General features: G+C 59.2%; 3 protein-coding genes and 2 non-coding genes across 11 annotated transcripts; 2 read left to right on the top strand and 3 right to left on the bottom strand.

The window, feature by feature from the left end:
- Positions 1-90: 90 nt before the first annotated feature.
- On the top strand, positions 91-11676 carry MTSS2 (MTSS I-BAR domain containing 2). 6 transcript variants are annotated; one of them, XM_015873885.3, is made up of 14 exons: positions 91-421; positions 2960-3021; positions 3119-3192; positions 4107-4191; positions 4293-4384; positions 5408-5482; positions 5881-6038; positions 6121-6228; positions 6302-6399; positions 6874-7000; positions 7321-7395; positions 7613-7789; positions 7861-8026; positions 9342-11676. In XM_015873885.3, exons 1-14 carry the CDS (start codon positions 353-355, stop codon positions 10094-10096), a joined length of 2121 nt encoding a protein of 706 aa, XP_015729371.2. In that variant the 5' UTR covers positions 91-352; the 3' UTR covers positions 10097-11676. The 6 variants fall into 6 exon arrangements, with proteins under 6 accessions (XP_015729371.2, XP_032302914.2, XP_015729369.2 ...); XM_032447023.2 differs by having other exon boundaries at positions 6793-7000; XM_015873883.3 differs by having other exon boundaries at positions 6790-7000.
- A 109-nt stretch (positions 11677-11785) lies between these two features.
- LOC107319216 (uncharacterized) lies at positions 11786-14323 on the top strand. Its single transcript, XM_032447112.2, has 6 exons — positions 11786-12054; positions 12458-12509; positions 12649-12836; positions 12909-13067; positions 13165-13275; positions 14155-14323. Exons 1-6 carry the CDS (start codon positions 11878-11880, stop codon positions 14266-14268), a joined length of 801 nt encoding a protein of 266 aa, XP_032303003.1. The 5' UTR covers positions 11786-11877; the 3' UTR covers positions 14269-14323.
- A 657-nt stretch (positions 14324-14980) lies between these two features.
- IL34 (interleukin 34) lies at positions 14981-19039 on the bottom strand. Of its 2 annotated transcripts, none has more exons than XM_015873895.2 (7): positions 19003-19039; positions 17796-17986; positions 17604-17707; positions 16955-17032; positions 16656-16841; positions 15521-15653; positions 14981-15441 (listed from the first exon to the last, which is right to left on the bottom strand). In XM_015873895.2, exons 2-7 carry the CDS (start codon positions 17821-17823, stop codon positions 15422-15424), a joined length of 549 nt encoding a protein of 182 aa, XP_015729381.1. In that variant the 5' UTR covers positions 17824-17986; positions 19003-19039; the 3' UTR covers positions 14981-15421. The 2 variants fall into 2 exon arrangements, with proteins under 2 accessions (XP_015729381.1, XP_015729382.1); XM_015873896.2 differs by having other exon boundaries at positions 16668-16841.
- On the bottom strand, positions 16069-16139 carry TRNAG-GCC (transfer RNA glycine (anticodon GCC)). The gene has a single exon. It is a non-coding gene; the product is annotated as a tRNA-Gly (tRNA).
- Positions 16454-16524, bottom strand: TRNAG-GCC (transfer RNA glycine (anticodon GCC)). The gene has a single exon. It is a non-coding gene; the product is annotated as a tRNA-Gly (tRNA).
- Positions 19040-19472: the final 433 nt, after the last annotated feature.

Here is a 19472-nt window from a genome sequence, read left to right as displayed (position 1 = left end):
CCCCCCTCCTTCCCCAAACCCTCAGCATCCCCAAACCCACCCCACCCCCCTTTCCCCTTCCCCCAGACCCCGGGCAGCGCATGTGCCGCCGCAGATCCCGCCCCTCTCCGCCCCGCTCCGCCGCCGCCCCGGGCTCCGAGCTCAGCTCAGCTCTCCGCTCTCCCGTCCGTTCCTCTCCGTTCCTCCGCCGTCGGGGCCCGCTGAGCCCGGCGGGTGCCCCCGGAGGCGATGCCCTTCCCGGCCCCTCCACGCCGCCGCCGCCGCCCCGACCCCCCCGCCGCCCCCCGCCGCTGAGCCTGGCCCCGACGAGGCCTCCCCCGGCGGCGCCGCCCGCCCCGGGGCTGCCGCAGCGATGGAGACGGCGGAGAAGGAGTGCGGAGCCCTCGGTGGGCTCTTCCAGGCAATCATTAACGACATGAAGGTAGGGCCCCCACACCCCACATTCCGCACCCGACGGTCCCCGGGCAGCGCTTCCCGTCCTTACCGGGGGGCGGCGGGCACGGGGAGAGCACCGGGAGTCGCGATCCGGCACCGGGCGGCAGCCTGAGCCCAGACATCAGCACCGGATCGGTACCGGAACCCCAGACCGGATTAGCGGAGCTCTAAACCGAGAACCGAAGCTCCGATATCAGCCCCGGATCGGTTACCGGAGCTCCATACCGGGCACCAGGAGCCCCAAACTGGGCATCCAAAGCTCCGAACCGGGCACCGGAGCCCTAGATCGGTACCGGAGTCCCAAACCGAGCACTCGGAGCCCCGACATCAGCCCTGGATCGGTACCGGAGCTCCATAGCGGCACCCGGAGCCCCAGACCGGGCTAACGAAGCTCTAAGTCGGCACCTGGAGCTCCGAACCGGGAACGCGGATCCCGATATCAGCCCCGGATCTGTGACCGGAGCTCCATCCGGGGCACCGGGACTCCGACATCAGCCCCGGTTCGGTTACCGGAGCCCCGCAGCCCCCCACGGCATTCACCGCACCGAGGGGAGCACAAAGGTTCACCCCCCCCCCGTCTGGTTCCCCCATCCCGTTTTACTGCTGGGCGTTGGGGGGGAGAGGGGGATGAGGGGTAAAAAAAGGGTTATTTTTCTATATTTTTTATCTTTTCCAAACGTTTTTGGCCACAGGCTCCATTGGGAGGGGGGAGGGGGGGGTGTCGGTCGGGCTTCAGAGGGCTGAGCTTAGTGGGTCCGGAGGTGCCCCCCACGTTGGGCTGCAGCTCCCGGAGGCAGAGCCGCTGCGTCCTCCTCCTCCTCTTCCTCCTGCTCAGCTCCTGGCTGCAGCCCGGCCAGACAATGCTGTCATTGCCAGAGCAGGGGAGGGGGGGGGGATAAAAAGAAATAAATAAATAAAAGCTTCACTGAGAAAGGGATTAACCCTTCGGGGGCCGGTTGTGGTTGGGGAGGGGGGAGGTGGGAGAGGTAGCTCCCGAGGGAGGAAATCCCATTATTATTATTATTAAAGGGTGATGGGGTGATCGTTATGGGGCAGAGAGGTGTTTGGAGTCCTTGGTTCAGCCTGAGCTCTGAGCATGGAGGTAGGAGTGCCCCGTGCCTCAGTTTCCCCATTCTATTAATGGGCTTAACCAGCCTGCAGCCACCATCCCTGTGCTGGTGACAGTAGGGACCCCAACCCCATGAGGATGAAGCCAGGAGCCCCTCACCACGACAGTGAGCTGGATTCATCCCTAGGATGGGTGATTGATTTTCCTTTGGGTGGAAAAGGATGAAAAAAAGGGAAGGAAAAAGAAAGACAACGTGGTACAACATCAGCTCTGCTCACACCAGGCACCATAGGGCCCTATGGGTGCTGCAACCCCGTCCCCAGTGTTGTCACCACGTGGGGTCCCGGTGGCCATGGGATGGGGATGGATAATTGCAGCTGATATTTGAACACAGCAATGCTCCCACGTGGGGCCAAGGCAAAGGGATCTCGTCTTGGTGGCTCTGGGGACATCAGTGGCTTTTTGGCACCCGTTGGTGGCTTCAAGGAGGAGCCACGTGATGGTCTCTGGGTTTCTGCCCCGCTGTGCAGCGTCCCCAGGTGACCTTGGCATGTCCTTGTCCCCAATGTTGACCTTGTCTCCATCATCCTCACCCCTGTCCTGGTGTCACAGGGATGGCGGTGTGCCTGGTGGATGAGGCACAGAGGTGGCCCTGGGATGTGGGCATGGGGCTGTGGTCCCCAGCCATGATGGCTGTTCCCATGGGCCTACCAGAAGCAGCCGGAGAGATGTCACACACCAAGATGTCTTCATTATGGACATGGGACTTCTGTAGCCTCCAAAACACTGCTGGATCAGCTCTGCTCCCCACCCGCAATGACTGTCCCCAATGGAGACAGAGGTGCCACCAAGGCTCACCTCCAGGCTCTTTGCAAGCCCCAACGCTGCCATCAGGTGGTGGCAGTGGGACCGGCCTCACCAGGACAGCGGGATGGCTTTGCCTGGATGGCGGCACTGGGACCGGCCTCACTGAGATGGTGGCACCAGGATGGCACCGCTGGGGTGGTGACACTGGGCTGGAACCAGGACCTGCTGCATGGCGCTGGATGGTCTCACCGAGGTGGAACCAGGATTGACCTCACCAGGAGGACACTGGGACTGGCTTCTGTGGATGGTGGCACTGGGATGGCCTTACTGGGACCAGTATGGGACCCCACCGGGACTGCTCCTCCTCGTGACAGTGGCACTGGGATGGCCTCACCGAGTGGATGCTGGGACTGGTTTTGCTGGGATGGTTCCCCAGCACCAGCAACCTGTCCCTGTTCCTTCTGCTTCCTCCACTCCTGAGATGAAGACTTCACTGAGACTGGAACGGGGCAAACCAGGAGGGATGAGGGTGGTGGAGGGAAGGGGCCGTGCTCAGCCTTTATGAACCATCAGAGATGCCACCCCATGGGGGCAGCTTGTGGCTCTGCCCGAAGCTCGGGGTCTCACCACTGCCTTCCCCTCTTGCAGAGCTCTTACCCCATCTGGGAGGACTTCAACTCGAAGGCCACCAAGCTGCACTCCCAGCTCAGGTGAGCAGCCGGGGTGATGCCACCGGCACCCTGCTGGCACTGTCCCCATAGCCACGGGGTGACAGCAGTGCTGAGGTCGGCGTCCCTCTCCCTGCAGGACCACGGTGCTGGCTGCGGTCGCCTTCCTTGATGCCTTCCAGAAAGTGGCTGACATGGCCACCAACACTCGAGGTAGGGTGGCCGGTGTCCCCTGCATAGGATGCCCCTGCATAGGATGTCCCCACGTAGGATGTCCCCACGTAGGATGTCCCCATGTGGTGGAACATCCCCCAGTGTGACAAAGTGCTCGTCCCCCCTCCCTGTGAGATGTGGGGTTGTGGTGTCCCCCCGAGCAGTGTGTCCCCGCGCAGGCGCCGCGTGTCACCGCTTGGCTGTGCCAAGCAGATGGTCCGGGGCTGTTTTGCAGACTGGCGGCATCCAGGGCCATCTGGAGCCGTGAGGGAAGAGGAGGAGGAGGAGGAGAAGGAGGAAGGCAGCAGCTTGAGCCACAAGCAGATTTGTCTCCAAACCCAGTGGCCCACTGCACTGGGGGGATTAGGGCACTGGGGGGTGGCAGGAGACGGGGTTTGGGTCAATCCCGCTGCGGTGGGATGAAGGCTGTAATGCCCCACTGCTGGCTGAGGACGTGGGGATGGAGGTTGTCCCTTCCCGTGGGGGTGTGGAATCGGATTAGAGACAGGAGGAGCGCCGGGAGGAGGATTAAGGGATGCCCTGCGTGTGGGGGCTGAGGGCTGTGCCGGGGGCTCTGCGGAACCCCTGGCTGCCCTGGGGGACTCCGCTTGGGGCTTTGGGGGCAGAGACTCCCCGGCCTGCGGGATGGGATCGCTGCTGGCCACCGGGTCCCGGGGTTTGCAGCAGTGCCACCGCGTGGCCGTCCTTAGGCTTCAGAGTGAACGCGTCCCACCCATCATTCGGGGGACAAATTAGGGGCGAGTTTGCAGCGACGCGCGTTGCTGAGTTAATTATCGAGGGGCCGTCCATCCATTCATTTAGCGGGTTTAGCCTGGGAAAACGCCGCCCACCCCCATCCTGTCCCCTCCCCGGCGCCCAAACGGGGCCGTCCCCATCCCTGCGCTTTCCCCCAGGGGCCACGAGGGACATCGGCTCCGCGCTGACCCGCATGTGCATGCGGCACCGCAGCATCGAGGCCAAGCTCCGGCAGTTCACCAAGTAGGTGCCGGCATTGGGGACACCAGGAGGCCGGGCTCAGCCTTCGCCCTGCTCCTCTCCCACTCCATCTCCTGTTCTTTCTTTTTTCCCCCCTGTCCCAGTGCCCTGATGGAGAGCCTGATCAACCCTTTGCAGGACAGGATCGAGGACTGGAAGAAAACTGCCAACCAGTTGGACAAGGACCATGCGAAAGGTTGGGATGGGATGGGATGGGATGGGATGGGATGGGATGGGATGGGATGGGATGGGATGGGATGGGATGGGATGGGATGGGATGGGATGGGATGGGATGGGACAAGAGGGGTGGATGAGTTCAGATGGGACAGAATGGAACAGGATTGGATGGGATGGAATAGAATGGAATGGAACAGAATGGGATGAAATGGGACATGGTGGGATGGGAAGAAAATGGAATGGAATGGAATGGAATGGAATGGAATGGAATGGAATGGAATGGAATGGTGGGACACGATGGGAGGGAATGGTATAGGATGGAGTGGAATGGGAAGTGATGGAATGGGATGGGTCATGATATGATAGGATGGAATGGAATGGGATGTGATGGAAGGGGACAGTATAGGATGGAATGGAATGAGAAGTAATGGCATAGGATTGGATGGAATGGAATGGAATGAAATGGACATGATGGGATGGGATAGGATGGAAGAGAATGAGACATGGTGGGTTGGGATGGAATGAGATGGGAAGGAATGGAATGGAGTGGAATGGAATGGAATGGAATGGAGTGGGACACGATGGGAGGGAATGGTCTAGGATGGAGTGGAATGGGAAGTGATGGAATGGGATGGGACATGATAGGATGGAATGGAATGGAATGGAATGGAATGGAATGGAATGGAATGGAATGGGATGGGATGTGATAGGAGGGGACAGTATAGGATGGAATGGAATGAGAAGTAATGGCATGGGATTGGATGGAATGGAATGGAATGAAATGGATTGAGACATGATGGGATGGGATGGAATGAGATGGGAAGGAATGGAATGGGACATAATGAGATGAGATGGGATAGGATTAAATGGAATGAAATGGGGTGGGAGAGGATGGAATGGAATAGAATGGACATAATGGGATGGAATGAAAAGAGACATGAAGGGATGGGATGGAATGGGATTGGATGGGACTGGATAGGACAGATCTGTGCCAGGAGGGGTGCTCGGGTCCCAACCCATCACAAGTGCCCTGTACCCACAGAGTACAAGCGAGCCCGCCACGAGATCAAGAAGAAATCCTCTGACACACTCAAGCTGCAGAAGAAGGCTCGTAAGGGTCAGCTGGGTGAGGGTTTGGGATGGGGGTGTGGGGGAACCTTGGCTGTCGTTTCACACGTTCTCTCTCTGTCTCCTTCTCTTTTCTTCCCCTCCACATCCTTCCCGCAGAGCTGCTGGGTAAGTGAAGTGCTGCCCCCACCCCAGCCCCTCTCTGCTTCCTTATCTGTGTCTCCCCTTGGGACTGGGTGAAGCCAAACCCTACCCCATCCCCAGGTTTCCCCCTTTGCTGAGGGCTGTCCGTCTGTCTGTCCGTCCATCCAGCCCTGCTTTTAGCCTAGCTCAGCTCACGGCCCCTTGGTGACATCCCTATCCATGGGGACAGCACCCCATCCATCCGCAGCTCAATAGGGGCTTATCCATGGAGATATGGGGCTGATGTCACCACATCCCCTGCAGGGAAAGGGGACCTGCAGCCCCAGCTGGACAACGCGCTGCAGGACGTCAATGACATGTACCTGTTGCTGGAGGAGACGGAGAAGCAGGCGGTGCGCAAGGCGCTCATTGAGGAGCGGGGCCGCTTCTGCACCTTCATCACCTTCCTGCAGCCCGTGGTGGTGAGTCCGGGGGTCCCGCAGGGGTTCTGGGGTCCCCATGTCACCTGGGGGAGCTGACGCTGTCTCACTTGTCTGGCTGCAGAATGGGGAGCTCACCATGCTGGGGGAGATCACCCACCTGCAGGGCATCATCGACGACCTGGTGGTGCTCACTGCCGAGCCCCACAAGCTGCCTCCTGCCAGCGAGCAGGTCAGTGTGTGAGGGCCTTGGGGTTATGGGGGGCAAATGCAACCTGGGGGGCTCCAACCCCTCCTTGCCGCAGGTAATCAAGGACCTGAAGGGCTCTGACTACAGTTGGTCCTACCAGACCCCTCCATCGTCACCCAGCAGCTCCAGCTCCCGCAAATCGAGCATGTGCAGGTGCGTCCTTCACCCTGGAGACAAATGGTGGCCCTTGGGTCCCCCAGTAGCACAGAGGATCTGGGCTTGGGGCAGGGAGAAGAATGGGGATGGGGCAGTAACAGTGGGTGATACGGGGATGGGTTGGGTGGCCAAGTGCATGCCCCCTCCCTGGGTTTTGGGGAAGATGTAGGGTGCATGGGGCTCACCAGCATGTCCCCTGTCCCCATCCCTGGGGTGACACCCTCATTCCTCATTTCCCCAGCCATGCTCTGTCCCTGACTGGGATGATGGGGATGCGTTGCCTGCTCTGTTCCCATGGACACACGTGCCAAACCTGTGTCTCAAACTGTCCTTTCCTTCCTTTGTCCTCCTGCTGCCCCTCACCCCGCGCCCCGCGTGCCCCCCCAGCAGCGTCAGCAGTGCCAAGGGTGGCCTCCCATGGCCCGGGGGGGCTCAGACCTGCTCACCCAGCTCCACCTATCGCTACCGCAGCCTGGCCCAGCCGGCCAGCACCGGCACGCGCCTCTCCAGCGTCTCCTCACACGACTCCGGCTTCATCTCCCAGGATGCTGCCTACTCCAAACCACCCTCCCCGATGCCCTCAGATATCACCAGCCAGGTACAGTGGGCACACAGGGGGATGATGATCCTGGGTTCCTCAGTTTTCCCATTGGTAGAATGGGCACGATCCACCAGTTCTCAGCCCCATGTTCAGAAAACAGACTGTTTCCAAATTGCCCCAACCTTCTAATGAGCCGATTGGTAGCATCCCCAGAAAAGTACTTTCCCCTCACTCTGCAACCTCCCTGCTACCAAGCATGCTCCAGGGCCCCCGGGTGGTGCTGATGTTGCCAGAGGTGCAGCTGTATGGCATCAGCTCACTAGCTCTGTTCTCTCCTCCTGCACTCTCTGCTGTTCCTGGACTGTGGGACATGACAGAAGTCCTCCAGCTCAGCATCCTCAGAGGCCTCAGAGACGTGCCAGTCGGTCAGTGAGTGCAGCTCCCCCACCTCGGTGAGTCCTCAATTTCCCAGAGCAAAATGGTGGAGACTTCATTATTCCCCTTTTCCTCTCCTCCCCAAGAGGAGTTCCCCCATGGGGCAGAGCATCCCAGGCTGGTGCCACCCCCAACTTGAAGGATGAAGTGCCAAAAGGTTCCCCAACTTAGGCCTCCCTATTCCCCACACCCCATTTTTCCCCCAAATCACTACTGTTGCCTTGTTGCTTGTAGGATTGGTCCAAGGCCAGCCCCTATGACCAGCCCGTGGTCAGCACCCTACAGCGGCGAAAGGACCGTGTGGAGCACCTGCGGGAAGCCGAGATGGGCTCAGCCAGCAGCGTGTACCCAGTCATGGGCAGCGAGGATGCTCCCAGGCCCCGAATGTCACCAGCCACTATTGCAGCCAAGGTAGCAGTCGTGGGGATGGGTGGTGGGGTCCAAGGGATCCCTTAGGGTGCTGACAACCCTCATCCCCACAGCATGGTGAGGAGGTGTCCCCTGCCGCCAGCGACCTGGCCATGGTGCTGACACGGGGGCTGAGCCTGGAGCACCAGAAGAGCAGCCGGGACTCACTGCAGTACTCCAGTGGCTACAGCACGCAGACCACCACCCCATCCTGCTCCGAGGACACCATCCCTTCCCAAGGTACTCAATGGGGCATCCCACAGAGGGTGGGAGGGGGCAGGGATGGCTTTCTATGGCGCCGTTGACACCCTTGGGCACTGAGCTGATGCTTTCTCCACTTTTTATATGCCCACAGCAGTAGCCTTGCTCCCACCCAGTCATTCCACTCCCATTGCAAAGCATTTCACATTTCCCAAGTGAGCGTGTATCAGTCCCACTGACCCTGCATGGGACGGGGTGTTTTGGTTGTGTTTTAGGGGTGGGGTGCATTGCATTGTCATTGGGATTACAGCCTGGAGTGGGACACTGTGGACTGGTGGCCACAATGGAGAACAGCTGGTGTAGGATCAAGCTGTGGCTGTGGGTTTAGTGCTGGTGCTGGGCAAACTGGAATGTGCATGTTGGGATCTTGGTGTGCGCAGTGTCATGGCACGCGGTAAAGGAAGCAGCACGTTGCACTGATCATAGTGTGGGGGTGATGGTGTGGTGTAATGGTGGTGATGATGGCCAGTGGTTGGGATGGCATGAAGTGGTGTGGAGGGAGGCCAAGGAACCACTGAGACAGTTGGGGTTTGATTGACTGTGAATGTGTTGTGATGACAGAGTGGTTGGGGTGGCATTGCAATGGGGATACTTGGGTTTAGCTTTGATCGTGGGATGGTTGAGCCCAATTGTGATGGTCACAACTGAGTTTGTAATCACATTTTTGTGGAGGTGGTTTGGCCTGGTTGCGATGGTTGAGTTATGGGATGGCAATGGCTAGGGCTGGTTGGGGATTTCAGAGGGTGGTGAGGCATTGGCACAGGCTGTCCAGATAAGCTGTGGGTGCCCCAATCCTAGGGGTGCTCAGGACCAGATTGGATGGGGCTTTGGATATCTGATCCGTGGGAGATGTCCCTGCTCATGGCATGGGGATGGAATTGGGTGGTCTTTATGGTCTCTTCCAACCCAAACCATTCTGTAATGCTGTGACACCTCTCACTGTGGTCACCTTGCAGTGGGGTTGGTTTTGCTTTTACTCATTGGTGGCATCAGCACATAGGGCAGGCTGTGGTCATGTCATGATGATGATCATTGGTGTTGGTTGTGATGGTGTTAGGCTGGTGGTGACTGCTCTGCAGTAGTCATGGCTGGCTTTGAATGCTGTTATGTTGTGACGGTATTGATTGGGGCTGGTTGTGCTGGCCCTGCAGTGGTGCCAGTCAGGTTTGGCAGTGACCACGCTGTGACAGCAGTGCTTGGGACTGGCCACAGTGGTGTTTCAAGGCTGCAATTGGGCCTGACAGCTTCATCAGGCCTCCTATCACCTTCTTGGCTAACCCTGCCTCATCCCCAGGTTCTGACTACGACTGCTACTCAGTGAACGGCGACGTGGAGTGCGACCCTCAGAGCGACTTCGACAAATCCTCAACCATCCCTCGCAACAGCAACATTGCCCAGAACTACCGCCGTATGATCCAGACCAAGCGGCCCGCCTCCACTGCCGGGCTGCCCAGCGGCACCAACCTACCAGCTGGCAGCACCCCGGGGGTGGCCACCATCCGCCGCACGCCTTCCACCAAACCCTCAGTCCGCCGTACCCTCTCCAATGCCGGCCCCATCCCCATCCGCCCACCCATTGTCCCCGTCAAGACCCCAACGGTGCCCGATTCACCCATCTACGCCGGTCCGGCGCGGGTGGGCAGCGAGGAGTGCGTGTTTTACGCCGAGGATGCCTCACCCAACCCAATGGATTTTGCCAAAGCGTCACCCAAACGCTTGAGCCTCCCCAATGCTGCCTGGGGTGGCGGCGTGGCCGAGATCTCCGTCTACGCTGGCGCGGCACATCCAATGGCCGCCGATGAAGAGGAGGACCAGCAGTTGGCTGCCAACCGGCACAGCTTGGTAGAGAAGATTGGCGAGCTGGTGGCCGGTGCCCACGCTCTGGGAGAAGGCCAATTCCCCTTCCCCACCGCACTGGAGGAGACCCCCGTACCGCCCCCCACCCCCGCCATGGACCCCCCGGCCGAAGACATGCTGGTGGCCATCCGGCGTGGCGTGCGCCTGCGCAGGACCGTCACCAATGACAGGTCGGCCCCGCGGATATCGTGATGACGCCCACGGGGACGTGGGGATGACGGACGACGGGGCGGGCGATGCCAGGACCCCAGGGTGCAGCGGATATGGCCCCCTTGTGTCCTCACACTCGTGATCGCTTTCTGTTCTTTCTTCTCCTCTTCTGCTTCCCTTCCTCCCTTTTTGATTTCTTCCATTCGTTCAGTTGTGCGCTCTTTTCTCGCGCTCCTTACCTGTGCTCTCTCCATTCCCTTCTGGCTCTCTTCTCTCCATCCTTCCCTCTCCACTGTCTCAAAGCTCTCTGCTCTATACATCCTCGGGCTCTCTCTCACCCCCTCTGTCAACTCCCTCATTTTATTTTACTCTTTCCTTCTTGCTCTCTTTCTTTCCCTCCTCTTCTCTTCCTCTTTAAATTTCTCTTCTCCTTCCAGTTGGACTGGATGGTCTTTTAGGTCTTTTCCAACCTTGGTGGTTCTATGATTCTATGATTACTTTCTTCCCTTCTCCATCATTCTCATTTTCACTTTTTCTCCATTTCTTTCTTTTTCTCCTTTTTTTCTCCATTTCTTTTTCTCATTTATTCCCCCCTTTTCTCTTTCTCCTGCTTTTCTTCTCTTTCTTCCTTTCCTTCCTTCCTTACTTCCTTCCTTTTTCTCATTTTCACTTTTCTCCCCCTCTTTCTTTCTCTTTTTTTCTCCTTTCTTCCTCCCCTTTTCCTCGTTTTCCCCCCATTTCTTCCCCCATTTCCCTCTCCTCTTCCCTTTCTTCTTTCTCGTCTTCTCCCTTCCTTCTCCCCCCACCCCTTTCCCCATCTCTCCAATCTCCCATTTCCACCATTCCCTTCCCCCCACCTTTACCCCCAGCACAGGACCCCATCCATCCCCATTGTGGCTGGGACCAGGGCAGGAGCAGCGCCAGGAGCAGGGTCCCCCCGCCATCCCCATGTCCCCATCCCGCACACCTCATTTTGGGGCCGGGGCAGCGGGGGGAGCACAGCCCGTCCTGTCCCCCCCACTGTACATAGCTCACCTGTGTGTCGCATCACCCGCCCCCGCCATAGGAATAACGTAGTCCTCCCCGGCCCCTTATTGTGACCAGAGATACTGATGATGACAAGTGACAAATGGTTGGGGTTGGGGGTTGGGGGTGGAAGGTGTTGGGTGGGGGGAGGGGGAGGGGGGGCCTCTCTTTCACATTTTGTACAGAGAACAAGAAATCCCTCGGGGGGGAAAAACAAAAACAAAGAGAGAAAAAAATAATTGTCTTTTGACCGAAGTCACTTTTCTGGTGCTGTTGTTCATTCGTTCCTTTCTTTATGCTTTTTTATTTATTTCCCCCCCCCTCCCAGCCTCCTCCCCCTTCCCCCACCGTGCTCCCACCTCTGCCGCTGCTTCCCCCGGCCCTCAACCACCTTTCTTTCTTTTATCCCCCTCCCAAATCCCCCCTTTTTTTGTTAATTTTTAATTATTTTTTTGGTGGTAATTCCCCCCTCCTTTCCTCCCCTCCCCCCCACCCAAACTCATTTCCCACCCAGCCCTTGATTTCAATAGTCACCGCTACAAGTAACGAATGCACTGTGAAGATTCCAGTATTAATAAAGGTTGTACTGTAATTAATAGCCTTGCCCGTGGTGGTCTATGATGAGTGGAGTGCCATGGTCTCCCTATGGTTGAACCCAACGGTGTTGTTGGGCGGTTCCACCAAGAGGAACCATGGGTGGTGGGATCCCATTGCAACGTGACGCATCTCTGCTCCCTCCCCGGGGGGTGTTCACAGCGTCACCTGCACCACCCCAATAATTACAGGGTGATTTCCCAATGGTGTGGGGGTGGCCGCCCTACCCAACCCATTGCAGCATGGAGGGGCTGAGTGCCCGCAGTGTGCTGGTGACGGGCTGCGATGGGGGTATGGGGCTGGGGCTGCTCAAACGCTTCCTGGAGCTGCCCACCCCCCCTCAGTGCCTCTTCGCAGCCTGCACTGACCCTGATGGAAAGGTGAGGACAAGGGGGGGTCCTTGGGTTGGGGACAAAGTGCTGCTGCCCTGTGACACGGGCTTGGGTGGAGTTGGGAAGGGGAATATGCTTTGTGTATGTACGGTGGAAGGGGTGGATATATGGGTTTGGGGGTTTTCTTGCACCTTTTGGTATAGAGAATCTTAAGTTTGGTGTCCTGGGTGGGTTCTGGTTACCCCTGTGATGGTGGCATCACCCATGGTAGCTCTGAGGACGGTGGTTCTGGAGGTGGTGGTCTTTGGGGTTGGTGGTGGCTTTGTAAGTGGGACCTGCTGGGCACGGAGCAGCAGGGACTGACCCCCTGGGTTCATTGGGTTGTGTCACCCACCTGCTGTACAGGTATGGGGCTGCCCCCACTCCATGACCCTCCTTGTTCTCCCTTCAGGCTCTCAACGAGATGGCTTTGGGCAGCCCCAACGTCGTGGTCCTGCCTCTAGGTAGGTGCACCCGAGGGTGGTCACATGCAGAAAGCATGACTCAGTCAAGAGCAGCCCTTCCTTTGGGACCAGATGGATGACCACCCCAAAGCATCCTGCATCAGGCACAGCCCCCCGCATGTCCCCATGTCCCACACAGATGTGACGGACCCCAGCAGCATCCAGGCTGCAGTGGGCAGGGTGCAAGAGGAGCTGCGTGGTGCTGGGCTCAACCTCCTGATCAACAGCGCCGGGGCCAGGCGCCACAGCACACTGGCCAATGAGTCTGCTGAGAACATGGCCCTCCTTTACGCCACCAACACCATTGGGCCCCTGCAGACCAGCCAGGTAGGGCTATGTGCAACACCCACCCCAAAGGATGGGAACAGGGGATGGGGTGGTGATGTCCGTACCCCGCAGGCATTCATGCCCCTGCTGAAGAAGGCTGCAGAGGAAAATGGAGGGCAGGGGCTGAGCTGTGGCAGAGCAGCCATAGTCAACATCTCCAGTGTCCTGGGCTCCATCGAGGTGGCAGATGCCTGGGATGAGAGGCAGGACGTGTCCTATCGCTGCAGCAAGGTATGTCCGGGGTGAGGTTTGGGGGTCACCTGCTTTGGAGTCCCACCTTTGGCCACAGTGGTGCCATCCCGTGATGGTGATGGTGGTGTCCCCTCAGGCTGCTCTCAACATGCTCACCAAGTGCCTGGCCCTGGAGTACGGTGACAGTGGGATCCTCTGCGTGTCTGTGGATCCTGGCTGCGTGGTACCGCCACCAGGAGGTGGGATGGTGAGTGATGGGGCAGATGTGGAGGCCACCAACATCTTGATTTGATAATGTCTCCTTGGGCATCCCATCCCCACTGACATTCTACCCATTGATTTCCATGGACATCCCTCCCCCGTGGGCATCTGCACCCTTGGGCATTCTACTCGCAGAAATGGATATTCTACCTGTTGGTGTCTCTTCCCACAGACATCCAACCCATAGATACTCCTCCTCGCAGACATCCTAGCCTTTTGTATCTCTCTCCATGGACAACATACCCATAGATATCCCTCTTCATATACATCCCTCCCTGTGGATTTACCTCCTTAGGGACAACCTTACCCATAGAAATCCCTCCCATGGATCTTTCTCCCCATGGACATCCCTTCCCCACGGACATCCCACCCATGGACATCCCTCTCCATGGAAATCCTACCCATTAATACTCCTCTCATGGGCAAACTTTCCCCTTGAACACCACTTCTCTATGGACATAGCTCCCTACAGATCTACCCTTCCCCACCGATGTTCCTCCTGTGGGCACCTCTTCCCTATGGCCACCCATCGCCAGAGACATCCCACATGACCCTCCTGGTTCACATGGGTGCTGTGCCACAGTTCTCAGCTCTGCCACCAAATCCTCCAATTTCTGGCATTATTTTCCCATTTCTATCAGAGCTTTCATGTCAGCAGAGGGCACCCCGGCCCCATGCTCAGCACTGCATCACAAACACAAGGGAAAGCAGCACCGTATGGCTTCCCCACCTCATGGCTGTGCCCAGCACTGATGAGGACTGAGACCCAATGTGTGTGGGGGACTGATGAATTATTAATTATGCACCATTAATTGAGTCCTTTCTCATGTCCCTGAGGGTTCACTCCATATCCTTGACCCCACAGGGACCGGTGACATTGGAAGAGAGCACCCAAGGCGTCCTGCAAGTCCTCGCCAACCTCTCCACCACCAGCAATGGCACCTTCTGGGACTGGAAGGGACAGAGGCTGCCATGGTGACCACAGCATCCATGTCCCCAGCTGCCGAGCTCAATAAAGGCTCCTAATGACCACAGATGGGCTTGTTTGATGGAGTTAGGAAGCCCTATATGATGGGGTCACCAAGCTAGCAAAGGGTTGGACCTGGAAAAGGATGTCCATGGGGATGGATGTCCACAGGGAGGGATGTATAAGGTGAGCGGTGTCCACAGGGTAGGATGTCCATGAGTAGGATGTACAGGGATGTCCATGGGGAAGTGTATATGGGGAGGGATATTAATGGGGGTGGTTGTCCAGGGTAAGGCATGTCTATGGAGATGGATATATATGGCGAGAAGGATGGATGTGCGGATGGGTGTCCATGGAGAGCAGTGTCCAGGGGGAGGGTTGTAAGCTAGGATGGATAAACATGGCAAGGGATGTCCATGGGGATGAGTGTCCATAGGAAAGGATTGTATATGGAGAGGGATGGCTGTAAGTAGGATGGTCACAGGCAGTGAAATCCATGGAGAGGGATGCTACAGCTTATTCTATAGGGCAAATACAGACACGAGGGCTGGATGCAGCCACCCTCTGCTCTGAGCAGGAGCCCTGAAACCACAGCCCTTGGGCATCCCACAGCCCTCACCCACCGAGCCCAGCTGCCCTGAAATCAGGCATCCCGCCTGCCCGGCGCTGATGATGGTTTGTTTTCTGCAGCTCCCAAGCATCAAACATTCTTCCCACTCCAGCATCTGTGAGGTTGCTTTATTTTCAGCAGTCCCAGCTTGGGGGCACGTGAGCATCCTCCCATAGCAAGTCAGGAGACACAGAGGCATCTCAAGAGGGTTTTCGGAGAATCGTGAGGCCAACTATTTGCCATTGGGATGCTCTGGGAAAGCTGGGGTCATGGCGAGACACAGAGATAGCCAACATCTGGTCCATGTGGAGTTATATATCCATGTTTCCTTCGGGAAGCCAAAAGGAGGGGAATCGCTCCCCAGATGACGCAGCAGGCATGACGGCTCTGCTTCTCTTTATTGCAGTTAAGATGCGAGCGCTACGACGTTACTTGGTGCTTAATGGAAGCCGAGGGAGTGGGAATGAAAAAGTGGTACGAAAGAAAAGGGAGCAGGCACCGCCATCACCCCCCAAGTGTGCCCTCCTCCTCCTCCTCCTCCTCAATGGATTGGCCTTAAGCAGAGTCCCACCGACCTGGGCAGAAGAGATGGGGGTCAGAAGGGGAAAGGGACCACAATGACCCCCATCCCTGCTGTCCCTCCCCAGCACTCACAGTGTGTCCCGAAGAGCATCCTCAGGACCTTGAGGCAGTTGTCCAGCAGTGCTTTGGGGCGCACGGCCTTCTGCCGGCTATCACCGCTGTGCAGCTGCTTCACCAGGTCAGCCACCACCGTGTCCACGTCGCTCTGCGGGCACAGAGAACACATCACTGCCATGTCATCTATAGGGGGGCAAAGAGTTTGGGGTGTTGCATTGGTTGGGAGTTGAACAGTCATGGCGGAGGAGGATTCTACTACTGAACAAGCAGTGACAGATGTGGGGCTCCCACCCAGCAGGCCCGTAGGATCACCAGGATGGAAAAGAGCTCCAAGATCATCCAACCATCCACCAAACCATGTGCCAGCACTCAGCCAGGAGAACTGCAGCACACACAGCTCCCCTTTGATGCTCCCAATACATCACAGCATCCATTGCCCTCCACCTGAGACACCAACTTGGTTAAGAGATGTTGTCATTAGGCTTCAGAGTTAACGAGGTCTGTAGAACTCACCGTCCCTGTGTGGGGTAGGGCTTAAGGGAGCAAAAATAACTCATTTCCTCTGCATTGGCCGGGAATCGAACCCGGGCCTCCCGCGTGGCAGGCGAGAATTCTACCACTGAACCACCAATGCCAGATGTTGGGTGCCCTGCAGTGCTCACCCACGGGTGTTATTGCACTGCAGCCCCCGCTGTGGGGCCAGGATGGGGCAGCAGTGGGGCAGGCACTGCTGGGAGCCCATAGGAGGGAACCCCACGGCTCCACCATGCAACAGTACCCCCTGCCTCTGTGGCTAAGCAGGTGCTGTCATTAGCCTACAGAGTTAACACAAAAAGCTGGGGCATCTCCATCGTGGGGCAGGGGCAAAAAGGGTGGTTCCTATGACCCAGTGCCATAGAGCGAGGGGGATGTGGGCCAAGAAAGAAGAGAGCAAAAGGTTTACAGCACTGCATTGGCCGGGAATCGAACCCGGGCCTCCCGCGTGGCAGGCGAGAATTCTACCACTGAACCACCAATGCCAGATGTGGAGCTGCTCCCCAGCACTGCCTCACAGCTCCACATCTGGATCCAGCCCCACTGCAGGGCTGTGTGGGGCAAGGCCGACCCACAGCCCTCTGTGTCTCCTGACCTGCTATGGGAGGATGCCCACCTGCAGCCCTACCTGCTGGTACCCGCTGTACTCCATGCCCAGGTCATCCAAAAGCTGGCTCAGCCCCTGTGTGTACTCGTGGGATGGGTGCTTCTCCGGCAGCACCTCCAGGATGTGCAGCACGGCCTGGGAGCAGACGTGGAACCACAGGTAGCGCAGCGACACCTCAGACACCTTTCCATCACGCTGTGGGAGAAGGGGTGGTGGGGGTGGGGGTGGGTGAGACCCCGGTGCCCAGAGACCCCCAGTTCCCCTCCCTGCCCCCCACTGTCACTGAGTGACCCCCAGTGTGAGCTCACCAGGCGGGTGATGTTGGCTGTCCGCAGCACCTCCTCGTGCTGCACCCGGAGAGTGTAGTCAATGGGGAAGTTGTGCTTCTGGAGAGGTGGAGAAGAGGGTGAGGGCTACCAGCATCCCCAAAGCTGTGCCATCAGGGTCCCACCAGCTGTGCCACCCGGTTCCCACCAACTTTGTCACCAGGGTCCCCACATCTTTTCCACCGGTGTCCCCAGATCTGTGCTACCAGTGTCCCACCAGCAGTGCCACTAGCATCCCTGTATCTGTGCCACCAGGGGCTCCTTATCTGTGCCAATAGAATCCCTGTATCTGCACCACCAGGGTCCCCATACCTGTGCTAACAGAGTCCCCATGTCTGTGCCACCAAAGCCCCACTAACTGTGCCAACACGCTTCCACCAGCTGGGCCACCAGTGTCCCACCAGCTGTGCTACCAAGGTCCCCACATCTATGCCACCAGGGTCCTCATATCTGTGCCATCAGTGTCCCACCAACTGTGCCATCAGGGTCCCCACAGCTGTGCCCACTGTCCCCACGGGGGGCACCCTGCTTTGGGGGCTGCTCCGTGGGGCCACAAGAGAGTAGCTTTGATTGCACACCCAACTCTGGGCACGGGGAGCCCAGGGTGGCAGGGCAGGACACAGATCCATACCATGTACTTCAGGCGCATCTCATACTGCAGCTTGTCCTGCAGCAGTCGGGCGAGCTCGCATTCCCCCAGCGCAGCCACCTCCAGCCCCAGCACGGCCAGGACACCTGCAGAGCAGCATCACCCCATGGGGGCATCCATTGCCCACCCCCTCCAGGGGTGTCCCTCCCCCACCTCCCAGTGGTGTGTACTCACAGATGACAGCTGCGCAGCCCTGGTGCATGGTGACCAGCAGTGCAGCCTACATGGTGGATGGGTGCTGGTGGCTTCCTGGGTGCTCGGGGGGTGGGCTGACAAGGGGTGGTGCTCTGCGGTGGCCCCCGACGGCTGTCCCCTGCCATAGGGGGGGGTCAGGCCCCCTCCCCGGCCGCCAAAGCTGGGTTGTCCTGTGGGGAGGTGGCACGTCCTTGGGATATCACAGGGAGTGGGACAGTCCCCTATAAAGTCCCTTGGGTGTAGGGTGTGAGCTGGGGGGGGGGAAGAGCCCCGGCTGCAGCCCCCGGGACCCCAGGCAGGGGGCACAAGGTGGTAGCACTGCACGGGGTCCCTCACAAATGGAGGGGTGGTGTCCCCATGGTCAGACAAAGGGGGACCCACCACGTCCCCATCCAAAGGGGGCACACAGCATCCCCATCCAAAGGGGGGGCACATCCCCACAACGCATCCCACCCAGATGGGGCCAGGCTGTGTCCCAAGCAGTGCCCTCTGCCAGGTCCCCATGTGTCACATCTCTGGGCCATGTCCCCAAGCAGAAATCACACCATGTTCCTATACAGTGTCCCTATACAGTGTCCCTATACAGTGTCCCTATGCAGTATCCCGTGCCATGTCCCCGTGTCCTGTGTCAGGTTCCCATGCCCATGCCTTGCCCCCACGCAGTGTCCCCATTCACACTGTCCCCATGTCGGGGCTGTGCCATGTCCCCATGCCGTCTCCCTGTGACCCCAGCGTCACACCACGCAGTGTTTGGTGCCACCCCCCCCCCAAGGGCACAGCCCCAGCATCCCCCCACGCAGTTCACTCCACCAAGTGGGGTCCATTCCACGTCCCCCCGCAGCGTGCCGTGCCTTTATGTCACGCGGGGGGCTGTGCATGTCCCCACGCGTTGTCACATTCCCAGGTGAGGGCCGTGCCGTGTCCCCGTGCCGTGTCCCCATGCAGGAGCTGTGCCATGTCCCCGCGTGGGGGCTACACACCGTATTATCCCTAGACAACGTGCCCATGCAACGCCCCGTCCCCACGCAGCGTCCCCACGCGGTGGCCGTTCCGTCTCCATGCGGAATGTCCCATCCCCACGTGGGGGCCGTGCCGTGTCCCCGCGCCGCGACCCCACGCGGGACCTCGCTCCCCCCGCCCTCCCCCCGTGTCCCGCCGTCCCACTCGCGGCGCCCCCCGGACCCACCTGGCGCTCCGCTCGGGGCCGTCTCCCCGCGGGCGGTGGCGGTGGCGGCGGGGCCGGGAGGCGGGCGGGGGGCGGGCGGGGCGGCGGCGGGGCCGGGCCGGGAGCGGGGAGCGGCGGCGGGGGCGTGTTGGGTTGGGCGGGGGGTGGGGGCGCGGACGGAGCCGCCGGGTGCCCCGTGCCCGCGGGGTGCGCGCAGGAACACACGGTGCCGCCCCACACACGCTCCCGTCCCGGGGATGCTCGGGCACAGCCCGGCTGGGGGCAGCGCTGGGCTCGGATGGACGGCGCTGCCCCACGTAGGATGCCCGGGATGGCTCCGTTCCGAGAGCCCGAAGGGGCGGCCCCTCCGCCGGGTGACTTGGTGCCGATCCGATCCCACCCCCCACCCCGATGGTAAAGGACAGTTTGCGCAGGGCCGACCCGGGGGGGGGGGGAAGGAAGGAGGGACCGGGCTCAGGTCAGCGCTCCCA

Source organism: Coturnix japonica, chromosome 6 (genome assembly GCF_054131305.1).
Source record: "Coturnix japonica strain WE chromosome 6, WE-NBRP24, whole genome shotgun sequence".
Lineage (NCBI taxonomy): Eukaryota > Metazoa > Chordata > Aves > Galliformes > Phasianidae > Coturnix > Coturnix japonica.
Note: the sequence above shows the minus strand (reverse complement) of the source record. Positions and strands in the feature narration are given on the sequence as shown.